Genomic DNA, 17,808 nt, shown 5'->3' on the forward strand with positions numbered 1-17,808 from the left:
TCACAGTGTACTAAGTAGGAATTTAAAATGTTACCAATGTGCTCCCTATAATCTGGATAGACTGCAAACTATAACAATATATGTCTAAAAAGAAGGGCCAAGACACAGAGAGGCATTTTGAGTGTATTTAAAAAATAAAAAATAAAAAACATAAATTAAATGTGAAATATCATATGCGAGAGCAGTAAAGCACACATTCAGATTTCACGGCGGACGTCTCTACTAGCGTTGTAACTCGTGTGACATCAGGCCAAAGTCATTGAAACAATTAAGTTTAATTGGAGGGCTACTGATTGTCAACTCCATTATTACGAGCAATTATCTGATCCTTTTCCCATGCATAGCAAAGTTAAAAAGAAAAAGAATTAACAACGCTTAAGTGTGCAACTACTTTTCTTCTATAGATATGACGTGGGGAGGAGTTGGTAATAATCCCCTTAAAGAGTTCAGTGAACCATACCTGAAAATAATCTGCAGCAATCAATTCAGGAGTCTAACAGATCCCATATGCGCAACAGCACACTTACATGCATACACACCATGTAAACCAAGTATGTTTTCCCAACTTGTCTCCATCCTACGTGCCTCCTATAGGTGATCTATAATGCGTCGCTAACAACAGATCCCATGCAGAGACTCAGCTCACAAGACATCATCCTGCCTACAGATGCACTTCAAATATATCAAGATGTGTGATGTATTATCTGAAAGTTTCTGGTCTCCAGGTTGCAGGGGGGAAAACCACGGGACGGAGCCGACACGGCGTGTTTGTTTAGAAAGGCTTCATGGACGTTGTCAGACTTCACAAAGGACGACGGGAAAATCTACATGGATGCAAGGGAGGTCCAGCTTTATGATTCCCTGCAAGAGACAAAGAGTATGTGTGTAACCTTGACATAAAGCAAAGGATTTGGCTGAAAGCAGCTCTCTCAACCCATGTTTGGCCTGACCCTGTACACATTATCACACAGTCAAACTCAACACACAAGGAATTGCGATCTGAACTATTGAACAGGTTTAACATTGACAACTGTCATCCTGGACCGGTTTCTGAGCAGACGAAGGAAGAAAAACCATCCTTAACACATCCCACACCACAGGATCATTCACTCAGGATGTCCACACAGAAATCTTTTTGGTTTATAACATTTTTGCCGTGAACAGGGAATCTTTTCAAGAAATATGCGTCTTTACACGAACGGTGAAAAACACTGCAGTATATATGCCATGCCTGAAGTGGTGCTGTAATGCGGCAGCAGGAAAAACAGAGTTAAAAACCTGTGCACCGTACACATACGACAGAAACAAATGAGAAGCGAGCAAGAAAGGAGACATTTGTGTGGACTGACGAGGAGGTAAAACTACAGCTTTGGAACGAAAGCCCAGGTCACTGCCAAGGAAACAACATCCGACACAGTGATCTACCATTGTTGCGGTTTTTGTTGGCGCAGTCACACGAGACCTAAAACTACCACCTCATTGTTTTGGGAATGATGCATGTGTGTTGTACACACAAAAACGCATGGGTAGTGTTTTCAAACGTATTTATTCTGGGACTCGATTAAAAAACTGATCATATTTGGGATTCTGTGTGGATGAAATGTAGAAAAATTGGGTGGGGGGGGTGAAACAAAAAACTTTTCACAGCGTCTTACAGACGTCTACCATCCACCCTTTGCTAATGTTAAACTGAAGGGGGGGGGGGGGGGTAGAATTTGGCCCTATTGTTGATATGCATTTACTGTACCTAGGTCTATATCCACCAAAACAAAAACATGCTCCTAAGTATTTTCTATCATCTAAAATTTATATGGAAATAAAATTTAACACAAACTAGGCAATTTGTACAGCCAAATTTATTTTTATTTTTTTATCGATTAAGTGATTTAAATTGTCCCGATAATCGATCAAGCCTATGTTGTCAAATGCCCATCCCTAATAATGTACAACCTCCTCACCTGAGGTGTCAAGTTTTTGTAAATCCTCCTCAGTTTGGCTTTTTTACGACCATTTTTTGTCACAATAGTTTCTTCATAGAACTCGTGGGCCAGGTCACCATCCTCATCCAAGAACAAAGAGCTGCAGCGAGCGAGAGAGAGAGAGAGAGAGAGAGAGAGAGAGAGAGAGAGAGAAAGCGAGAACGTGAGAGAGTGACCAATAAAAGGTTCTAGCAAATCTTTGGTGAGGTTCCGAGCAATGCTAAATTCAGCAGATTTAAGGGTTTAGGTGTGCTTATCATTCATGCGTGGTGCAGGTGGACGCAAATCAGCTTCCCCATTCGACCCCTGGACGACCTGAGTGAGGAAGATGATCCTCCTGAGCCCGAGATCACAGTGGCAGGGGAGTCTGAAGCTTTCCTCACTATTATTAAAAAATTACTGCAATGCAAACAGTGAACGCACCCATGGACACTGAGAACTACAAAGTTTGGCTTTTAAGATGTCATTAACTAGCTACATTATTTACATTTACCCTCTATTAGTATGAACAGTGTGACTAAGATGGCATCAAAAACTAATTTAACCTTTATTGTGTGATGACTCAGCATTCATGGCAGGGGCGTAGTGCCCTGCTGGAGGGCGCTGTTTTTCTTCTTTAATTCAATACAGAGCTGGAACTCAAATGCAAATCTTTTGATGACTATCAATTGATTTGCGTTTTCCATGCTATTTATAACTTTGCCTTTGGAAGAGAAATCGAAATTTAAAACAGTGCAGCAAAAGGCAAGAGAGACAACTTTACCGTTTCCTAGTATGTACGTTCTTAAATGGTTGCCACCTCGTAATTTTTTTTCACTACATAAAAAGACTACTGCCTAGTTGAACAATGTAAGGTTTGCAAATAACAGGCCATTACAACTCTGGTTTCTAAAAGAAAGGTTGTTAACACTTGGGAACAGTTTAACTGTTCAAATTTGCAGTGTGAAAAGTGTCAACGCTTACCCTAACCTTAACCCCAACTTGCCCATTGCAAACATCACCAGCTGACATGGACCAAATACGTGTGAGAATGTTTTCTGAACAAACAAGTACAAGAATTCCATTGTAGTAGTTCGTTTTAACTCTCAAAATAGGCCCATCCAAGCTCAGCGGTGCATTTTTGCAGGGTGACGACAAAGGATCGAAAGTACCATACATGTGATAGAGAGACGATGCCTCGGAGAAGCTACTTACCTTCGCCTGGTAAACACAAAAGGTGTTGCGCCCGGGAAACTTCGCGCTCTTGCCAGTGACTGCTCATTTCCGTCTTTGGCTTGGTCGTCGCCACTGCCTGAGCCAGAGAAAGGCCAAAATCCTTTGGATTTGGAGCCGCTACCACCCATCTTCAGCTGCAGCACATAATTTACTTGGGTGTTGCTCTAGCAGATAAATGTGACACCACTGGACGTGATACCTGGGAACCTAACAGATCCAAGAGATGTGGTTTAGTCATTTTAATACAGTAGATATGATTATGTGCAGGAAAATTGAGCTGCGTACATCTGATCCTGAATTGCCATTTTATGAACTAACAGGGAGTAAATCTAAGGAAAAACTATCTGAAACAACAGGTAAATTTCAATGACAAAACAAAAAAAGGAATGGTCAGTAAGATAATATAAAATACAAAATCCAGACTGATGTCATGTATTGTTTGCTTGGAGTCCTGCCTTAAAATCTCAAGTAGGCTATATGGCTGGACAGACACAAAACGGATTTTTCTCGGCCGCAGACAGCAATAAAAACACACTATCCTCTTATACTGATATGAAAAAGAACCTAAAACAAATCATCCATGTGGTTGTAACGGGGAGAGCTATAAAAAAAAAAAACATTAGCAGAGTAGAAAGCTAACCAAGCTAGCTCGGCTTCACTGACTAAAATTACTGACAGTAACTTGTATAGATGTTACCACAGCTATTGACAACTTAATCACATAACGCGTTATCTACTCACTAGCACGAGTACATACACAGCATCAGTATACTGAATGACATTAACTCAGGTCAGGTTGCACTTAAGTCAGGTTAACAGACGGACGTTGTCAAAAGCTACGTTTTATTAAAAAAATGACAGCTGTGGAATTCAGCTTTGTCGAAAACATACCGAGTGTGACTTCTGATCGTTTTTGAAAAAAAAAAATGTTTTTCTTGACGAACTCGACTTAACGGCTCTCTAAATTTGGGTGTACACAGAGCTAGCAAGAGAGGGAGCTAGCTAGAAAAGCTATCGGACGTGTTTCTTCGCTCTCTAAGCGCTTGTGAAGGCGCCTAGTTGATCTATACCCCCCCCTGTAGGACAGGAGTTAAAATGTTGTAATTGAAACAAGGTACCTGATCATCATAATTAAGGGGTAGATGATTTTTTTCTTATGTGACATTGAGGCGGTGCATAAAACGACGGAAATAATACTTAAATATATGTCACTAAAATAAAATGCATATACATATGGTGACATTATATTGACTTACATGACATAACATCAATTACCAAAAAACTTGGTATCATGAATAACCAAAAGACCAGATCAGTTATCATCATCAATTTATTATATAATTAGACTAAAGTATAAACACAAACACACATTTACACAGGTTCTCCAAAGTGCCATATTTTAAGGAGTGTTGTATAGATTCTAAACAAAAACTACCAGAAGCTAATTTATACACATTAAATGTGCTTTTGGACTCAATATAAATAACCTAACCAAAGCAGCATAATTCTCAGGAAATACTGGAATTCAATTAAACTATTCACACTGGCATGTGTGACAAAGAAACAATTCACATTGTTTAATATTCAGTATCCCTGCCATTTTCATAAACTTTATTAAAACATTTCCAAGTCTGATAAATTTCCCTTTGTTTCTCAATGCTTATTTTCCCAAAAGTCAAGCAGGAGCAGTAATCCTCGCCATGGCCTGCTTCATCATGTCCCGGGTACGAGCGTAGCGCCTCTCGATCTGCCGGACATGCTCCTCTTCCTCACGCTGCAGAATTCGCAGGAAGTTGCACAGCTCAGGAAAACTGAATGCATCCCACTGAGGGAGAACACAATTTAAGGCACATACACTCAACAGTCGTTTAATTAGGCACACTTGCATGGTTTATATGTGCCCCTGTACAAAGATAATACTGTAATGTTCAATTTAGATGAGACACTATCAGAGACATTAATTTAGCAATTCTTATACTGTTTGTAGTTTGCAACGGTGTACAACTCCAGTGCATCATGCTGAAAGTTGTTTCTAATGAAATGAATACCTCTAGTGTCAATGAAAACTGATCATGATTTTTTATTTTTTTTATTTTCTGCAAATGCGATTCGGAGCCAGCACCTCCGCTGCCTAATTTTGGGTGACCAGCTGGCTCTAAAAGCGCTGACATCATAAAAACTTTTATAATCTTACCAGTTGCGTAATTTTTAATTGCGGTATTACGCTACATCAATGTATTGTATTGGAAAATAATAGAAGTCACTTCTAAAGCCGTCGATGGATTTTTTTTTTTTCCTACTGCCAATGTGTTGGATAGTTTTGTGGATTTTCAAACAGGTAAATATTGTTGTTGTTTTTTTTTAACCAAGCATGATTGATTTCACAGAGATAAGAAGTCCAGTGGTGCCTTAAGATGCGAGATATATTTGTTCCATGATGACGCTCGTAACTCAAAACACTAGTATCTGAAATCATCTTTCCCCATTGAGATGAATGGAAATGCCATTAATACATTCCAGACTCCTAAAAAAAACTTTAAAAAGTATGTTTTATGCTATAATAACAAAATACTTTGTAAAAACTTACAGTAATGATATGATGACTAAATAGAATTAAAAAGAATTGCATCAGTTGAATTGCCATTTTGCTGCCGCTTGCCTTTGCCACCTGAGGGCAGTATAAGACAGACGGATATTCTGTACATGGACGTCAGCACAGTATACGCATCTCAGCGCGTCTCGGCTCCTCACAGACGATAAAGAATATATGACTGTAAGTACTGTTGGTGAATGTCTAAATGTGTTGCTACATCATTTTCGTGCAAATATAAGGCGTTATTTATGCATATCCCATTATGTGTTAGCATTAGCATTAAGGTAGTGGACTAAACTACATGTTTGTTTTAAACACACAACGTGTAATTCTCTTATTTGAATGTTTGTTTGTTTTTTTTAAATGTCCAAATGACTGTACTTCATAGAAAAAGTGTTTGTTTCAGCCAATAGTGGGCCTGGCATTCACACTTACAAAGGATCTGAATAGTACCACCTCCACCTCAATTTCAGTCAGGCAAAACCGTGCTGATGCACGTACCTTTACCTATTGCTGTTGTCAGGTTTATCGTATAAACTTACATTCACGTCCCCAGTCTCGTTCTCTTTGAGGACCAGACTCAAGACTTTTTCACTTGGTCCTGCACATAATCGTAAACGGAGGGGATGCTCATCGTCGCTCAGTTTCCGCATGGACACTGGTAGAACAATCCACACCATTCAACAATTGTCTGCTTACAGTCTGTTCTGATGACAAATTCGAAGAGCTTACCCTGGTTTTGTCTGTCGGTGCGCTCAAACAGGGCAAACTTGGACGGGTTGTCCACCACTGTGAACTTATTGAGCAAGGCCTCAATGACATCTCTTACCCGTGTTTGGGAGCTTATGTGCAGGTGCTTCGCAGCATCTTTGGGGAGGTAGAACGATGTCCGTCGTGTCAGCCGCCGGCCGTGCTCGTACTCCTCCTGTGTTGGGCTCTGAGGAGGCGGCAAGGTGATTGGACGGACGAGCTGAAAGTGGACTTTGATGAAGCCAGTGTAGGAGCCATCTTTATTCTGAAAGGTGGAAAGATGGATGAAAGTCATCAGTGGTGACTTTGCTTTCATGGCATTACGCCACCAGATGGCATTATTTTTCTTTGGATCGATTGCTCTTCCGCACGTCTCCATGCAAGACTCATTGCGCCCCATTTAATGGGAATGAGAGGAGCCGCTTCGATTGGCGGCGAATGAAATCGGATGTGTTGACGCCCACAATGGCGCAGACCGCCCTTTTTTAAATACGCTGATTTGCGGGCATCTGCGAAATTATGAATGCTATTTTTTTCGATGTAAAGACCTCACCAAACAGAATGAGCGATGTCATGAGAAAAAGAGGAAAAGTATCTCACCACCCCCATGTAGAGATTGCTGTTGATCTGAGCATTGTACTCCTTGACCTTCTGATGAACTTCGCCAACACTTAACTCCTGTTTGCGCCAGTCAGTCTGCTCATCCTACCAAGAAACCAGCAGCTCCAGTTTAATAAAACACAGAAAACATGACTTCGGATTTTTGAGGTTCAGGAAAAGCGACCAAATAGTGTAAATAAAAAAAGAGCTTTTTGGTGAAAACAAACCAACACAAAGCTCACCGTTTCTCTTTTGGCCCAGTGAATGAAAGATTCGCATGCTGTAAAATACAGATCCGCTTCAGAGTCACTGAATGCGTCATTGCTTTCCCAAGTCATCTCAAAGGCTCATGAGCAACGTCTCATACGAAAGCGTGATGCCACCAGTGACTCTGCGCTTAGTGTTTCTCTTCTCCATCTTATTTGTACACCGCATTTACATTTGCTCCGCCCTGACCATAAAACCCCACCGTAGAAACAACCTGTTAAACACCATGTTATTGTCCAATGTGTGGGAGGACTGCATAAGCATGCTTCTGATAATGGATGTATTAATTTAAAAGGAGAGCTTCATTTTGATGTGACCCCAATAATGTATTCATGCTCAACATTAGGGAAGTACACCTGCACAATCTTATCTAATAATCAAATACAAGGGCTGTACTGTATTAACAATTTTAAAAATAAAGCTTGACTGAAATTGTCATTTGAACAATACCTTTATTATTGCCGTTTTACAGTGGATATCAAAAGTCTACACATCCCTGTTTAAATGCCAGGCTATAAAAAAATGAGACCAAGATAAATATTTCATAATATTTTCTACCATTAATTTGGCCTATAACCTTACAATACAACTGAATAAAACAAATAACAATCTTTTTGGGGAAAAATATGGTTACACAAGTGTGCACACCTTATAACTGGGAGGGTGTTGTGTTCAGAATGAACCAAACTCATGTTAAATGGGAGTCAGCAGACACCTGCCACCATTTAAAGTGCCTCTGCTTAACCCCTGTAGAAACTTTGGATGTTCAAGTGGCCTTTTCCTGACTTTTTCTGTTTTGCTTTATAGCAGAAGCCTGGAGGTTTTGTGCTAACACTGACTGCTACTTGGAACGCTTCATAATTCTCTCCATCTTGTCTAAGGCCCCAGTTCCAGATGAAGAAAAACAGCCCCAAAGCATGATGCTGCCACCGCCCTGCTTCTCTGTACTGGAGGTATGGCGTTCTTTTGGTGATCAGCAGTGTTACGTTTGTGCCAAACTACCTGATGGAATATATGTTTTTATGTCCAACCTTGTTTTTTTTGGACCATAACAAAATCGCCCGAACATGTGGGAAAATGTGTTTGGTGAATCAGAGGCACTTTAAATGGGGGCAGGTGTGTGCTGACTCCCATTTAACATGAGTTTGAATTCGACTGGTTAATTCTGAAGAATGTGTGCACAAGCACATTGTATCAGTCCAATTTACTTCACCTTTTAAAAATGTTATTTTTAAATGTTGTACAGGTCACATGAATGGTGGAAAAAGTTGATTTCTCTTGTTCTCACTCTTTTTATATCACAAAAACCTGACATGTCAACAAGGGTGTGTAGACTTTTTACATCCAGCTTTGCTTCTAGTAGTGTAGCACTGCACTGCATCATACTGAGAATAAGTTCTAATAATTTCCTCTTCTTACATAGATAAATAAGATAGCCAAAATATAATTATTTTCTGCTCCCCAAATGTTACGTTGATGTGTGGAGCATCATCACATGTCAGTATTGAATTGGTTATAGTTACAATAGCACAGGTGTTTTATTGTCGTGTAGTCAAGCGATTGCCCCTCATTGGCACTCTCCTTAATGACATTCTCTATAGATGCCATAACAATAAAAGGGCATAGAACAGGACAATGGGGGAAATACAGTATGGTTGCACTGAACCATTGGTACAGTGCTTTCATATATGGTAAAATACACAGATACAGATGTATGATTCAGCTGATTTGAATAAAATCCAATAAGAAATTTGATTGAGACTTTGCCACTCACCACATTTGTGTCCGTCTCGATGGATTCGACGGAGAAATCCACCCGCCCTGCTGGCAAACCTCTTTCCGCGCTACAGTCCAGCTGGATGAACGGTCGGCATCTGTGGTGACAAGTGTAGCTGCAATCTGCACAGGGAAATGTGTGCTTAAACGTGACGAAATTCCATGTTTTTACATATCGGCTCAAGCTGGTTGTCACTAAAGTGCTTGTGGATACAGTTGTTTCCAGGGTGACATGGCATAGACAAATCGGATAGATCAAGATGACGGATATTTCAAGGCTTAACACATCCCTGGCAATCTTCCTACAGGTTTGACGCATTCTGCGTTTGAGTAATAACTTAATGGCTTAATCTTATACTGTAATGGAAAAGTGTTTCAACATTTCATACCATTAATTTTTACATGCTCCAAATCAGCTCACACATTTTCTCATGATGTATCACCTTCGTCATCTTCATCGTGGCTCCCATTTGCAGGACTCATTTGATGAGTCAGTGAAGGCTGACAAACTAGTCCGTCATTCTGCCTGGTTTGATGCAGATCTAGTGCTTCTGTGCTTTGTAGGTCATCGCCTCCAGTGCACAACATGCTAACCAATGACACACCAACCTAACATGCTGGTGTGATTTTCTCTCTCTCTTTTTTTTAAATCAACAAAATCCCAGTAACTGACCTCAACATGACAAAACACACATTTTTAAAATGATTTAAAGTGGCTTCACTTGCTTCAAGTTAACATATGATATTGTCCACCCCCCCCCCCCAAAAAAAAAGTTTCTGTCTGAGGCTGATGATGCAAAAATAGTGCATGCAATTGTGATCTCTCGGTTGGATTATTATAATCTATTATATATTCACAGGATATAGCTAGCCTTACCGACAGGTTTAAAATACTGGTGCTCAAGAGCTGACTAGAACTAGGAGAAGAGATTATCACCAGGATACAATTTGGACAAATAAAGTTTTTAAATATAATTGTTTTATTAGCGGCGGCACGGTGGACGACTGGTTAGAGAGTCAGCCTCACAGTTCTGAGGACCCGGGTTCAATCCCCGGCCTCGCCAGTGTGGAGTTTGCATGTTCTCCCCGTGCCTGCGTGGGTTTTCTCTGGGCACTCCGGTTTCCTCCCACATCCCAAAAACATGCATTAATTGGACTCTAAATTGCCCGTAGGCATGACTGTGAGCGCGAATGGTTGTTTGTTTCTATGTGCCCTGCGATTGGCTGGCAACCAGTTCAGGGTGTACCCCTGCCTCCTGCCCGATGACAGCTGGGATAGGCTCCAGCACGCCCGCGACCCTAGTGAGGAGAAGCGGCTCAGAAAATGGATGGATGGATGGATGGATGTTTTATTAGCTAATCACACAGTTCTACCGCCTCATATTATTCTCTTTAGCCCTAGACTTTAGCTTTACACTCCACAATTTCCTGTTGCTGACTGATTTTGAAAAACTAGTGAATGCTCGTTTGACCTGTAGATGGGATTATTGTAAGAAAAAAAATAAATAACATTTTTTCCATTTCTACTCTAGCTGGTCCAAAATGTTGCCACTCGAGTGCTGACTAGAACTAGAAGAAGGGCTCACCAGAATACAATGATGCCATTTTTCATGATCATTATTTTTCATGCTGATTTTAGATGAAATTACGCAGTTATAATACCGCATATTCTTATTTTATGCAGGGTCACCATGTGGGCATCAAGTCTGGTTACACTGCATGCGTAGTACTCACTGGTGCAGCGTAAGGCCTGCTTATAAAGACCCCAGATGAATTCTCCACACAAGTCACACCAGGTGAGGTGAGTGTGACCGTAGGGCTGGAAGTCGTGACCTACACCGACTTCTCCGGACGGGACCTCGATGCTGACGGTGTCCCCGACCAGACGGACGATGTGGAAGTGACCGACCTGATTTGCAGCGATGTGTGGCGCAGGTGCCGCCAGCTCAATGGGATCATTTACACTGAGGTCCTTCAGCTCGATCAGCTCCCATTTCGACATCCTGCTGGTGACCCAATCACGGACATGTCAAGTGAGCTCTTGCTGTTTGTAAGCTCGAGTGGTTATCCACCACTGAGACCACATCAGTAGTGGAGGACTCAGTGAGTGCTGTTCAGCCTGTCCCGCTCATGTTTAATTGTGTGAAAAAACAATGAGGTTGGGCTTCGATGCCTTGCCAGCTTCATGTACTGCAGAGAAGCACAGGTCACCGCCAACCCTGAGGAGAGGAAACAAAGCAACTGCTTGAAATCATGCACAAGTTCATGCTAGAGTGCACTCTTAAATGCAGGAACCACCACACAATATTCCACTCTGACACATTCGCTTTTACTGCAGTGACAGCACAGTGAATTTGAGACATTTGTCGTTGTAGAGTAATGTAAGCTTCACACATGCAAAAACAAGAGATTAACTTCTGTTATCTGATATCAGGATTCGTGCGAAAACATCAAAAAGTGGGACAAGATGATGAGGATAATCCTGTACAACCCAAATGTGACTCTCAATACTATTTCCCTGTGTGTGACTGACTGGAAAACCAACATGTGCTGTATGTTGGGGACAAAACATCAGAAAACCAGGTCAAAGGACAAAGATCATTTCACAGACAAAAACATCAGTTTGAGGATTTTTGGGATACCACCGCTTACATGTCAGAATGTTTACAGTACTGTCTATATATTTGACCACATAAGTGTTCCCATTGTTTATACTTTATTTCACTTTTGGGGAAAAAACAAAAAACAATATTGTGGACAGTTTTTTTCATAGATGTTGGCTACCCTCTCCTTTTATTGAAGAGTAATACGATTACTTTTTAAAGCAATTCTGGGCAAACTATCAACGTATATCGCATTTGATTTATTTTATGGAGGTCCTATGTTGTGCCATTATATGTTACAATTTTGCAACTATCATTTAAAATGTAGGGTAATATGATAATATCACATATCAAACATAAAAAACAGCTAAATATTTAATCCCCTGGTTTTTACTATCTGTAATTTTGACCTGGTGTGTTTAATGATGTTGTCATGGCAACATCTCTTGCTGAAATCACATTAGTGACTAAATTTAGGGGAATAAAGGATCATCATTCAAATAAAAAAATTGTGTTAATTAACTAAAATCAAGTTAACTCTGATTGATGAGTGACTATATCTTGCTAAATGAAAGCAGTTATTAGAATTAAAATAACTACATAAAAATAAGTAAATACATTCACAAATAATGTTGATTTTGCTCTCACTGGGATTTTGAACAAAATGATAGGTTACGTGTCACTGGAATTTTGGTTGCTTCAATTCAAAATGCAAAAGCATGCACATCTTCTTAAAAAATACTTGTACTCAATTGTAACAATGTGTAAACACCATTTAAAATACTGCCCACATTCCCAGACTTCATGTAGCTGCTCATTGTACATGTGAAATTTAGTGGCATAGTTTTGCAGTGGAGTTGCATTGTGAGTTGCATTTGAACAACTCGGGCTCTATCAGTGCCAAGTGGGTCACTGCACGGTCCCTTTAAACCAACCAACAAGAGAACATTGTCCATTTATTTTTTTATAAGTGTTTAAAAGCTTGATGTAAAAAAAAAACAACAACAACAACGCAAACGCTCAGTGGTTTAGCAACCCGGATTAAGACTGCAACAGAAGGATAAAGACAATAAACAAGCACAATAACAACAGCATCCTCTAACAAATTAAATAAAACCACTTTACCTTGATGGGTTGATCAATTCATCCCTGGATGTTCAAAGTGAAGAAGAGACATAGTGACTGAAGGCAGTTTGTCGATGAGTTAACTGAAGATGGTCCCCTTCCGACGCTCACTCACCTCATTTTGCGCATGCACAATGCGAGCATGTGGGATTACTTTCTAATCCCTAATGGCTGTCCAGCAACCAATATAGAGGAATCCCCTCTGTCGGAAATCCCAGAAGAAAACACACAGCATCTTCTCTTCTGCTACTTATCTGCAGCAACCAGTTCATATAAATCCAGCCCATAATCATCACTCTCATTCTTTAAATAACAAATGCACAACAGTCAAATTCTGGTGGTGGACCGTTAAATATTTACTTTTACCCCATTTGGACATTACTCAGAGAGAAGAAAAACAAAAAACCTCAAGGCTCCAATATGGAGATCAGATTCGCAAGGAACCAGCCAACAAATACAATGCCTTAAGTACTTTGTTTTCGGTTGCACATGATTAAAATGTGGTCTTTTCCTAAAAAAATAAAATAAAATATAATAATTTATGTTAGTTTCAAACAATTTAATCATGTGCAACAGATGTACATGTTCAAATTAAGACAATTCGAATGATTCCCCCTCCCCCCAGTTTTTTGACCAATAAAAAAAAAAAAAAAAAAAACCCGAATTGTTTTCTTTCTAATGGATTATATTGGATATATTGCTATTGCAGAATCGTACATTAATAGTTTAGCAATTTTATGCACAAAGAATGCAAGGCCGTTTGTATTCATTTTTAAATTCTATTCAGTACCATCATGGACAAAAAAAAGTCTTGAATTTACTTAACTCGAATATGTACATCGATTGACTAAATGACATGACTAAAAAAATAAAAAAATAACTTAAACAACCAAATCATTTAGGAGGGGCTTAAGAACTTTTTTAGGGGGTCTTAGACCCCTCAAAAGTGGCCTAACCACAAAAAAACGAATACTTTTTGTTATAATAATATGTTATAATAATATGGATAAATATTATTCATTACTTCGTGATGAATTTAGAGCTTGTATTGGAGTATTTATGCTTTGCTGTATTGCAAGGTTAAGGAGTAAAGTTGGATAGTTGGAGACAAGACTTGCACGCCTCATGGTAATCTGTTGACTGCAATTGTGGGCAGGCACAGTCACAAGCTTATTCGACAGTAATTGGAGCACAATAGCCAGAGGACAGCTGACCAGTGACGCTCCATTGAGTTGTTGGTTGTGGAATGGGCGCCATTAGTCTGAGAAATGGTGTACACCCAGTCTAACACACAGTAGCCTACAGGCACCAGGGCTGAATTGTATTGATATATATATTTTTTTTTTAATGCAGCCCACCCACCATGGAGTAATTCAATAAATGAATACATGAATTCAATAAAACATGCACACAGGAATCAGGATGTTGTTAAACACATTAATAGACACTGCTATGAGCTTCCTGATGAAAGTAAAAATGATTTCATTTATAAGAGAATATTCATTGATCCATCCATCCATCCATGATAATGCTTGTCCATATTAAGGTTGTGGGAAAGATGAAGATTCTCTTAGCTGACTGTGGGAGAGGGTGAGAGGCAGGGTACAAGGGTACACTCACATTCACACCTATGGGCAATTTAGACTCTTGAATTAACCCAACATACATGATTTTGGAATGTGGGAAGAATCAACCCCACAAAAACACGGGGAGAACAAACGCCACACAAGAATCCCCGAGACTAGATTCAAACCCGAATCCTCAAAACTATAAGGCAGACATATACTAACCTTTATGGATACCATACTGCCCGATCAATAGATAGATAGATAGATAGATAGATAGATAGATAGATAGATAGATAGATAGATAGATAGATAGATTAGGTAAAACACAATGTGTTGACCTCCTGGCAATACATCAAATTTTCATCTTATTGACGATATTTGAGCATATACTGTAGTGCTAAAATAAAATAAATTAAAATATCATTCGGCTCAGACAGTTAAACAATACACAAACGTCTTTCATATTTATTTATTTATTTTAAAGTTCAATAACTGATATGATTATTCTGAAAATACACTTCATTACTTTGATATGAACACAATTGGTCTTTTGGCCACTTTAAATGAATTGGCAAAATAATGAAATTAGATATGGTAAAATTATTGATTTGAAAGTACAGTCTCGGGACTGTAGTCGATCTAAATATATATATATATACAATTGTAGTTTGACTTTATTTTTTTTCGATACTTTATTGTGGAAACACTAACCGGAACTAAACGTGAAAGTGGCATTTTTATTTTAAATTAAAACGTACACGGAAGTAACCGGAAGTTACTATAATTGTTTTCTCAACATTGTGCTGTATACATGCCACCACGTCACACCCAATATGTTGGTTATTCATTACAGCACTGTAATATGATCGTTGTTTGGTTTTGTAGGCTTGGTTGAATGCCGTCAATGGCGGTGGTATTCCTTCGGAGTTACCTTTGAACCCTTTTCCTTTCTGTTGGGCACTGTGGGTCCACGTTAGGTGACACCGTGGCGTGCGTGGGTTGCAAAACTCTACATTTTGGATTACTTTGTTCGACATGGCCCACAGCAAAGAGGCCGAAGCGGAACCTCGACTGTTCGCCTTCGCCCGAGTAGCTTCCGCAGTGCTGACACACTTTCTCGCCATATCCCTCACTGGCTTCGTCGCTGTTCTGGCTCGACCTGGTACAAGTGAGTGAGCCATTTATTATCCGCACGCACGTTTCTCTTTTGTATTATACGTTTACTTGACAAGTTGGTGTAACTCTTTACAGGTTGGTTTTCCTGGCATCCTTTCCTCATGACACTCGCAGTAAGTTTCAAAAATAAAGCTTCAAACACGTGACGCATTTCCATTGCTCTGATTGGTCAATGCCAATTTACCTGTATACAGTAATGAGATCAATATGGATTTTTGATTGACCCAAAAAGCAGTGTTGGGGAGTAACTAAACGCATGTAACGAGATCATGTGATTTAATCAGTAATGTAATTGTAATCCATTACATAACTGGGTGAAAATGTGTAAACGTATTGCAGTTGCTTTTGGAAATTGCCGTGATTCCAATTTTCTAGTTCCATTTGAAAAATTGCTTTTCATACCACTTTGTCCTAAAAAGCTTTGTGATTGTCTCTGGTCACATGCCATCCTTCAGTAGTTTCAAACATGACATATTTTTTCAAATATGACCTCAAAATGCCACCATGTGATGCAATCTATTTTCTGAGATTTTTAAAAGGTTAAACTCATTTTTGAACATTTCATCTTTATCATTTTGTTTTTATTTAATAAACATTTACTAATCCAGTTTGTCATATGAAGCAATATTGTCTAAATTGTGCACACCTAAGGTCAATATGGTATTTGTGTTTTCCACATGCTCTCCAGATATACAGCATATGTATATTATGTACAATGCAACACATTTTTATTAAGTACACTTTGCATTGCATAATTTTTTGTTATCAGTTTATTATTTGTGTGAAAAACAAATATGTGGTTAATTCCAAAATGCGGATCTGTGCTTTTAATCCACTTTTTTTTTCGAGAAAACATACAGAAAATATGAATATTACTTTGGGAAAGTAGTTGAAATAGTTACACTCCTAAAACATTTTCAATTGGATAACTTGTTAGTAAACTTCCCAACACTGCCAATAAATAAATGAGGAATGAATGAATGTATTCATTTAACAATATAGTATGTTTGTTATTGTACTGCATTATTACATCTTACTGCCAACCAGTGGTGGGAAGGTTACTTTGAAAATGTAGTTGGTCATATGAGCTATAATGGGTGGATGTATTCTTTTTGTTTTTGTTTTTTACTGTTGTACTGTACTTACTGTACATTAATAAAAGCCAAATGTGTGCTAGAGCTTTTTATTGGATCTCACTAAATTGTGCCGGTGTGCCAATTGTTTTGGCCGCCGAATGTAATGATTAATGCAGAGCTATTGTTTTCCTATCCACCAGTTCTCCTTCTTCATGACAGAAGCCATCCTCCTCTTCTCGGCCCACGGCTCCCCCATGAGGAGGTTTTCCCACAAGGTGAAAGGTCGCGTTCACTGGCTGCTGCAGTGCGCCTGCGTGACGTGCGCCGCGCTCGGCCTGGCAGCCATCTTTTACAACAAACACTTGCACGGCAAGCCTCACTTCACCTCCTGGCACGGTCTGCTGGGCTTCATCACGGTGTGTACGGCGGCGGTCCAATCGCTGGCCGCTGTGCCCCTCATCTATCACTCACTGGCTAAAGGCTGGTCTCTGGCCAAGCTCAAGAGGTACCACGCGGCGTCAGGGCTGGTCACCTACCTGCTTGGCAGCGTCAGCCTGCTCCTCGGCCTGACTTCTGTGTGGTTCACTGCGTCTGTCAGCGATGCCAGTTGGTACCTGGCGGCACTCTGTCCCACTCTCAGTGCACTCATCATCATGAATCAAGTCACTAGTGCTTATGTGGCAAAGAAACGCTTCCAGTCCTAATTGTAATGAAGTACAAACACATTACTTTGTTAATGTGCTTAAGTCGATTTTTTTCAGATATATCTAATTTACTTGCGTATTTATTTTTAGGATGGCTTTTTACATTTGAACACATCTGTACTTTCTACTCCTTTGTCAAAATAGGCTGGTTAGTTTTTTGTTTTTTGTTTTTTTTCAACCTTTGTGGATGACAACGATGTCAAAAAGACAATGAATAGAAAGAATTAAAGGCAGTTGTAGTTGAGATCTTGATTGAGTGATTTAGATCTTGGGGACTTCAGAGAAGCAAGATATTCCCCACCCATGGTTTTATTTTAGGAAATTGTTTGATGCTGTTGGCCCAGAATGATTTGGAGTGAATGTGTTGTCTTGTTCC

General features: G+C 39.6%; 3 protein-coding genes across 4 annotated transcripts; 1 reads left to right on the plus strand and 2 right to left on the minus strand.

Annotated features, from left to right (window-relative positions):
• Positions 1–105: 105 nt before the first annotated feature.
• On the minus strand, positions 106–4,251 carry tusc2b (tumor suppressor 2, mitochondrial calcium regulator b). Its single transcript, XM_061784900.1, has 4 exons — positions 4,086–4,251; positions 3,174–3,401; positions 1,959–2,079; positions 106–861 (listed from the first exon to the last, which is right to left on the minus strand). Exons 2-4 carry the CDS (start codon positions 3,320–3,322, stop codon positions 796–798), a joined length of 336 nt encoding a protein of 111 aa, XP_061640884.1. The 5' UTR covers positions 3,323–3,401; positions 4,086–4,251; the 3' UTR covers positions 106–795.
• Positions 4,252–4,510: 259 nt separating this feature from the next.
• rassf1 (Ras association domain family member 1) lies at positions 4,511–13,159 on the minus strand. Of its 2 annotated transcripts, XM_061786083.1 has the most exons (7): positions 12,909–13,159; positions 10,915–11,399; positions 9,179–9,303; positions 7,138–7,242; positions 6,520–6,802; positions 6,330–6,445; positions 4,511–5,019 (listed from the first exon to the last, which is right to left on the minus strand). In XM_061786083.1, exons 2-7 carry the CDS (start codon positions 11,180–11,182, stop codon positions 4,870–4,872), a joined length of 1,047 nt encoding a protein of 348 aa, XP_061642067.1. In that variant the 5' UTR covers positions 11,183–11,399; positions 12,909–13,159; the 3' UTR covers positions 4,511–4,869. The 2 variants fall into 2 exon arrangements, with proteins under 2 accessions (XP_061642067.1, XP_061642068.1); XM_061786084.1 differs by lacking the exon at positions 12,909–13,159 and having other exon boundaries at positions 9,179–9,278; positions 10,915–11,050.
• A 2,068-nt stretch (positions 13,160–15,227) lies between these two features.
• Positions 15,228–17,676, plus strand: LOC133483338 (transmembrane reductase CYB561D2). Its single transcript, XM_061784415.1, has 3 exons — positions 15,228–15,644; positions 15,728–15,765; positions 16,929–17,676. The coding sequence occupies exons 1-3, from the start codon at positions 15,512–15,514 to the stop codon at positions 17,430–17,432; spliced, it is 675 nt and encodes a 224-aa protein (XP_061640399.1). The 5' UTR covers positions 15,228–15,511; the 3' UTR covers positions 17,433–17,676.
• Positions 17,677–17,808: the final 132 nt, after the last annotated feature.

This window comes from Phyllopteryx taeniolatus, chromosome 9 (genome assembly GCF_024500385.1).
Source record: "Phyllopteryx taeniolatus isolate TA_2022b chromosome 9, UOR_Ptae_1.2, whole genome shotgun sequence".
NCBI lineage: Eukaryota > Metazoa > Chordata > Actinopteri > Syngnathiformes > Syngnathidae > Phyllopteryx > Phyllopteryx taeniolatus.